The sequence below is a fragment of the Vanessa atalanta genome, chromosome 23, assembly GCF_905147765.1.
Source record: "Vanessa atalanta chromosome 23, ilVanAtal1.2, whole genome shotgun sequence".
NCBI classification, from domain to species: domain Eukaryota; kingdom Metazoa; phylum Arthropoda; class Insecta; order Lepidoptera; family Nymphalidae; genus Vanessa; species Vanessa atalanta.
This window is the reverse complement of record NC_061893.1, coordinates 3543934-3551624: the sequence shown is the minus strand read 5'-3', so window position 1 is coordinate 3551624 and position 7691 is coordinate 3543934. Positions and strand designations below refer to the sequence as shown.

The following is a 7691-nucleotide window of genomic DNA, read 5'->3' as shown; positions in this document are numbered from 1 at the left end:
AAATATTTTAAAACTGGCCTCCAGAAGTCCAAACATTCAATATAAAAGCAATATAATCAACATCATGGCTTAGGATAAGATACAAGCAGAATTGATAGTGAAAATAATATAACTATTTTCTCATTTCCATAGGAAATACATCCTACTACTGACCGAGTAAGTAACAAGTGAGTTAATAGTAGTTTCAAGTTATTCAGAGCGTAAAATCGGATAGACAATACAGTTGGCCCGGTTTACACATGTACCATTGAAGTATAGAAGAAAAAAGTATTATCTATTGATGGTGATATCGTTGAACTTATTAACAATAAGTGTGAAAATGAAAACGCTGCGAATAATAAAGAATAATATTTAATCATTAAAGATAATATTTAAATCGATGTAAATGTAGAAGTAGCAGATGTAAAAATAATAATTAAATAGGTGATTGAGAATTCTGTTGTGAAACTTTTGTGAAAATTGCGTGTTGCATTCGATCGTCTTCAGATAAAATTTGACTTATTGACTAGAAAACTTATAATTCACCAATTGTTGATATTTTCCAATTAGCTATTTATAGATCAAAAATAATTTATATGTTTATTAACTAATTAAACATTGATAGGTGTCCAAGCGAAGTTCCTTGCATTTCTTATTTTCGTATCTTCTCTATGATCGCCTACGTCTTTCTTGGTTATGAATAGTCTTTCCAGTCTGTCTCTTAGTTCGTCTGGTGTGATAGGGGAAGCAGTGGATTGTTCAGCTGCTTTTTCTTTATAAAAGTAATCGCCATGGTGAAGATGTCTGTTATCGCGGTAGTATCCTGAAAATGTGACTTAAATCTAATTCGCAATATTTGATACACTGTAAATGGGTTTTAGCAAAGCCACTAGTAGTTGATCCTATTATCAGTTTGGCAATAAATGATTAATTTTCGTGGATACTTACAAACTTTAATATAAGGAAAAATATCTCAAGCATTTCCATAATAATATGGGGATGGCTTTGTTATTCTACAACTGCATGAAGTTAAGGGACCTGTGTTTGGAAAAGTAAGTAATCGAAATCTTCAAAATGTTCTGGTCATTGTGATAATGATATTTATATGTATATTCAAACTATAGTGTCTTGTTTAAAGGATATTTTCAGCATATTGTTCTACTAGATTTAAATATCGTGTCTATATTTGTACATAAATGTGAAGGGATATTTCTCTCATTGCTTATCTTAATATTTTATCAGTTGTTTAATTTTTTTAGTAAATTATAATAACATTTTTTTTATTTACCTCCAGAACTGTGGTGACCTTGGTATTGACCAAGATTTTCATGTGAAGTGTATGAAGATAGACTAGGGCTTCCAAAGCTGTTGAAATAAGAAGATCCACCACCCCATGCTGATCCTCCACTAAACAACGTAACAGCTAATAGGGCTAATTTCGCAAGAAGGAAGGCTTTTTTGCTTGCCAGCAATAGGAGACCAAGTAGTAGCGGAAGGAGTGTAGTAATATGAAACTTAAGCCCCAATAGAAATGGTACTAGTAAGTTTCTAGCCAATAAGCGACCTGAAACAATAAGAAATAAACCAAAAAATATTATTTTTTTCACTGTCGTTATCCTTATAAACATAAAATAACATAAGCTTAATAATTCTAACGTGTATCAATAGATGGCGTGCAATGTCAAGTTCAATGTTGCGATGGCCTTGGATCGTGTCAGTGCTAGAAGTTTTGAAATTAATCAAGAGATGGCGTTGTTGAAATATTTCATAAAATCAATAATCTTTATTCAAGATAGAAGTATTACAAACACTTATTGATTGTTAATAAATCTATCATCGGTTCGAAAAAAAAGTTCAGGGCTATTTTTATTAAGTATATCTTTTTTAATCGCATCATTCCCATGATATGTTACTAATTTAAGAATTCGTAAGGTTTATAATATTCTTTAACAAATAATTATTATTTTAATATTAAAATTTACTTTACATAAAAAATCTTTGAAAAATTAAGCTGTCGGGTTTTTAATGATTTTTCTTACCAGTCGTTACTTCTCCTTGTTGATGATATGTTCTGTCTTTTATTCTTGGATCAATAACAAATTCTAAAATACCATTGGCAAGAGTAGGACCTATTCTCATAACTAATCCTGGATAAAATGTCCCAAGATCCCAATGTAACGAACGTTTTGAGATTAAGTTACTCGCATCTTCCATTATAGATCTGAAATTAGAATATTTCAAATTTGGAAAAAAATATAGAAGAAACAATATAAATTGGTATTATTTGAATCCTCCAAAATGAAAAGTAATGAAATAATTTTTCTACCGGAAGTCCATAGGATCTTTGTCAAGGAAATTGCCAAAATTCCTAGGGGTCTTGTCATCTCGAACAAAAGACACACCAGTTGCTAAACTAAAAGTTTCTGTTTCGTCGTAATCGTTCAATTTATTTAACAATTCCTTTCCAAAGCATACGCCTATTTCGGAACGTCCAGAACCACTCAAGCACTGATTCAACTGCGATCCTTCAACATTATTTTCCTTCAATTCTTCGCCTTCCTGTAATTGTATCGGTATAATTTCCACAGTCACCGATAGAATAATAAGAATTACAAATTTGGCTGTTAATTTTTCAGCCATTTTAAAAATGGTCGAAATCTTTGCCAATGTGCGATCATCAGTTTTTACAGGCACCACTGTTTACTCTGATTCAAATATTACGTATACTTTATTGTAACAAAACTTACTCCGTTTTATAGACTTTTCTTGTTATGTACGAGTGAACTTTGCCATTGTTTTCGAGGCCCGTCACGGGGTGTTCCCACGTCTGGGCCAACAATAAGGTGAAAATTCGTTGCAGATAATTTGCAAGATACGTGAGATACGATTTACATGTTAGGTATTACATCTGCTTATGTAATCTATACTTTGGAATAATCAAACTTCATCCGGAGTTTAAATAAGAAAGTCACAAGGAATCTTTTAAAACGATTTCTTAGATTGAATATAACATGGATATGACCTTTTAAATCTGTATAAATACAATTTAAATTAACAGGACATGTTTAAGGAAACAGGCATATATCTTGGTAAGCGCTATTGATACGTTTAAATACTTCTACTACTAAATAATTTATAAATAATCGAAATAGCTATTATAAATCATCGCAGCAACAATTAGTTACATAATATAAATTTTAACCTCACGTGTATTTAGTAGTTCGCAGTTTATGAAACAAATATGATAAAAATAAAGGCTGGAACGAATTTAAGAAAAAACTTTAATTAGTTGTTCGAATGAATTAATTTAGATTTAAATTTAGAATAGAATTGGTAGTTGGTCCACTACTAATTGTGACAAGTCTTGTGAACATTTCTCAAGATATGACATAATGAATATTATGTATGCACTTACACCGTATATGATCCACAAATATAATCTTCCCTTGGGGACAAAAAAATCGTATACAATGCAGTAAATTATAACGGCCAGTAAATGTTTCACTTCAGGCAAATATTTTGAGGCTGATTAAACTACGCCGATCAAATTTGTTTTTTGGATACATGTCTGACAGAATTTCGTATTGCTAAATTCATAATAAACAAATTATGCACAAGAAAATCAGTTACGTGTAGTAACTATTTAGTTCAATAGTAATAGTTAATTAAATCATTTTAAATAACAATATTGATGTAAATTTAAAGTATAAATTTATAATTTTCAACATAGTGAATCTCAATTTAATAATTGTATCAAAAAAATCATAGTATTTATCTGTATAGATTATGGAGAGAAATTTATTTGATTTAGTTTTTTAAATTAACGTGAATATTTATTTTATACTTTTTACGAAACAAAATTCGCCTTCAAAAAGCAATTCGCATAGCTTAAGCATTGGTAGTCAGTTTATTTTACCTTTTTATATAATTACTATTTTACACATACTATACATCATATACCCTATATATTATATATTTAAAGTTTCCTTTTTCTAATATCTATCCCATTACCTTAGAAAAAATCTCTACACGATCATAAAATATATTTATTAGACACGACGCGAAGGGCTTTTGACCTGGCCATTGTTTAACAACCTGCGTAGTTAATTGAACCTGTCTAAATTTTGATCTTAAGGTAGATAAATTTCATCTTTATATTCAACGTCATACAGTTCAAAGTCATATTTATCGTAGTTTAATGCCTTTGTTTCTCAATGATGTGGAGAAGTGAAAGTCGACAAAACCATTATTTTTACTCATACGTCCGGTTTGCCTTTAGTAAAAGTTTTGTTGTAGGTTACGTAATAGTTTCTCGTTTGGTATTGAGTGTGCCTTTGATTTATCTCTTAAGAACTATTACTACTTATTTCTTAATGTTTTAATTGATTAGTTAGCGATTCTTCTCGTTCTGGCATTTTTGTATAATTTGTAATTAAATTAATATCAGCTTGGTCAATTTAGTTTTCTGATGATTTTTGTGAAATAGTCAACTGTAGAGTTCTGTGAGAACTATCTCGAAATTCACTGCGAAAATTGATTTGTAACTTTGTCATATTCACAAATTTTTGAATCTAATTGATACCGATTAAATTGATGCGTAAATTATTGACATACGAAGAAAGTTCCGTTAAAATTTATCTGCAGGTCTGCAGCATTCGCTATAAAATTATGTTCAATGAAAATCAAAAATTTCTTAATATACTTTAATACTATAAAAATATTTGATACTTGATATTAGATATTTACTAAAATATTGACCAAAAATAATTACAATTTTAAATAATACTTGAATTTCCATATTTTACATAAAACATTCATCGATTAAGAATTCATACATTTATATTATTAATGAATTAAATATGAAACAGATTTTTAAATGATTGATCGGATCGAATTTCTCATTATATAATCAACTTTCCACGGCAAGAGTCGATTTCAAAAATCGCATTCTTTTTCGTTCCGCGTTTATATTACTTGACCTTATGTGAACATTAGTCATTCTACTTTCGCCGTTGTCGCTTGAGGGCTGAGGCTTTCCGCATCTCTTCTGTTTTATGTAACCTCCCCCTCCTCATTTAACATACCTTTACTTAATTAATTCTGCTGCTCTCCAACAGCATTCTCATAAACAACAGGTCTTAAGTCAACTGCATTATGCTTACAATTGTTTACCATTGGTATCGCGAGACTGCTGTTTTAACATTGTGGAACATGTTCTTCTTCATTTTTACTGCGTGATGCCGTTTCTTTGTACGTGATTTTATTATCAGCTGTTTCTATATAAGAATAAGATTCAATATCGCTTACATCTGTAATATATGGTACGCGTTGATGATTGGAACACAACATTTTTCAACTCGACGCTCTTATCGCCGTGAATTAAGGTTTATTTTGTTGTAAATTAAATTTTTAGTTATTGAATGCGATGTTTACTTTAAAGGAAAAGCGGCGGATGTAAACCGGACACAGGAGCTCATGTGAAGAGAAATTTCTTTAAGTTTTTTAGGTAAAGGATGCCGTGGGCGGTTCAAGTGACACAAATACTTATATGTGACGCTAAATTACGTGATGAATGTTATTTAATATTTTCTGTTTCTTCAAATTGTTTGACTTACGTCAACGCTTTCTTTTTAAAAGAAATTCAAGAGAAACATTTATTCGGATTCAGTGTAAATATAAACATTTATAACAGTTTGTAATGTTGTAGATGTTTCAGTCTAACGTGACATTGATATGTTTTCTCAATCATCTAATTCGTTAAATTTCGAAAGAGAAATCGATATATAAGCGAAAGTTTCGCGATATGAAGTAAAACAAGCAAGCATTTCCGATATTTTAAGAAACGATATTGATAAAAATTTAAGGAAATAAAAGAATTACATCGATATCGAATAATAGGAAATAGCGTGTGGACGTTTAGAAATGTGCAATATTTCCGTATCATGTTCTTCAAAGTTTTACGTTCGATTGATTTTATTTGTAACATGCCATTTGGAAACGTTTATGTTCTGCTAATGTGAATTACTAAATATTTAAAAGCGGCAATTTCCTATCCGTTAAGTGACTTTCTTATCTTTGCATATATTTCATTAATCGTGTCCTGTATCCTTAAAATAAGCAATTATGTGATTTCCAAAAAGGCTACAAATAATTTTTACTCATTCATGATCATTTTTTTTATGGTATAGGCAAAGAAATTATCTAAATCAACTTACATATAAAATGTGAACTTAAATGTTTATAATTTTAATATTGGCAATTAGTCTATATTCATATTATTAAGGTTAATGGCTTTATTTATTAGTTTGTTCAAGTGCGTTATTAGAGGATCAATCTGGAGGACCAGATCAGATTAAAAGCATATATTTTTTGCCTTTGATATACATATAACATCATTCACGGAAGATGAGCGTTAATATTTAACGTGGGTAAAATTGAAGGAAGAGATGGATTTATAGCGTACAAAACATAAAAAAACACTTTTGCGGGAGTTCAAAACGAATAAATATTGTGGTAAACATCAGTTCGAACTATAAAAGTTATATCAATACAATCATTATCAAGACCAGTTTGTTATCATATTAAATCCATCCATCATTTATCGAAATTCAAATATCTATAATAATTTTAATCTCACTCCTTTCACTAAACAAATCGAAAATTTAGTACAGGAAGTTGTCGTTATCATTCATTCATGCAAATACGTACGCTGGTCAACAAAAAATGTGTGATCCTTATTACAATAGACGTAAGGTCTAATAGAAAAAACAGATCTTTTCCTAGCTGTATTTGGTCATAAAATACTCATAACAGGTTTTCGTTTGCATGAGATTCTTATGGCACTTTCAAATTAATTACCCAACTTTATTATAGACATCCGTATAGAAACTCGCGTATTGTAAATATGTATGGCGTGCGTCATTCATTCATATTTGTTCATATTGTCGGTTTTTATTATTGATATTGTTTACAATTAAAACAGAGAATGCAATAGCTACTAATGAATAAGCAATAATTTCTCAGGATTCATTTCCCTTATCTTGTTCCAGGGAACTTGGGGACAGTGAAGTATGCTCCTCTCCCCTCGTTTTATGATATCGGTAGACGGACGAGCAAATAGGTCACCTGATGGTATGTGGTCACTACCGCCCATAGACAATAGCGCTGTAAGAAATATTAACCATTCCTTACATCACCAATGCGCCACCAACCTCGGTGAATTAAGATGTTATGTCTCTTGTGCCCGTAGTTACACTGACTCACTCACCCTTCAATCCGGAACACAACAATATTGCTTACTGCTGTTTGGCGGTAGAATATTTGATGAGTGGGTGGTACCTACTCAGACGGGCTTGCACAAAGCCCTACCACCAAGTGAGCCCACCACTCTTTCTTCCTCACTCACACTTTTTTATCCATATCTTTTTTGAAAGAATTGAATCACCTTTTCTCTATCTGTCCTTTTCTATCTGACCTTTACCATTCATCAATACATATATCTAACTCTTTTAGTCACATGCCAGACATTCCTTCTCATAACATCTTCAAAGACGATAAACGATTTTCTCTCAGTTAGTCTATGATTGAAGCTGCTTTCAAATTTATATTAACCTTTCAATTATATTTTTAATCATTGTTCTGACTTCGACATCGTCGCCTTAATAAACATTCATATTTCGGACAAGTTCACGTCATGCCTTGCAAATGGTGTT

The 7691-nt window shown here is 30.9% G+C and overlaps 1 protein-coding gene across 1 annotated transcript; it reads right to left on the bottom strand.

The window, feature by feature from the left end:
• Nucleotides 1–590: 590 nt before the first annotated feature.
• Nucleotides 591–2619, bottom strand: LOC125072967. Its single transcript, XM_047683602.1, has 4 exons — nt 2306–2619; nt 2019–2200; nt 1268–1543; nt 591–802 (listed from the first exon to the last, which is right to left on the bottom strand). The coding sequence occupies exons 1-4, from the start codon at nt 2617–2619 to the stop codon at nt 591–593; spliced, it is 984 nt and encodes a 327-aa protein (XP_047539558.1).
• Nucleotides 2620–7691: the final 5072 nt, after the last annotated feature.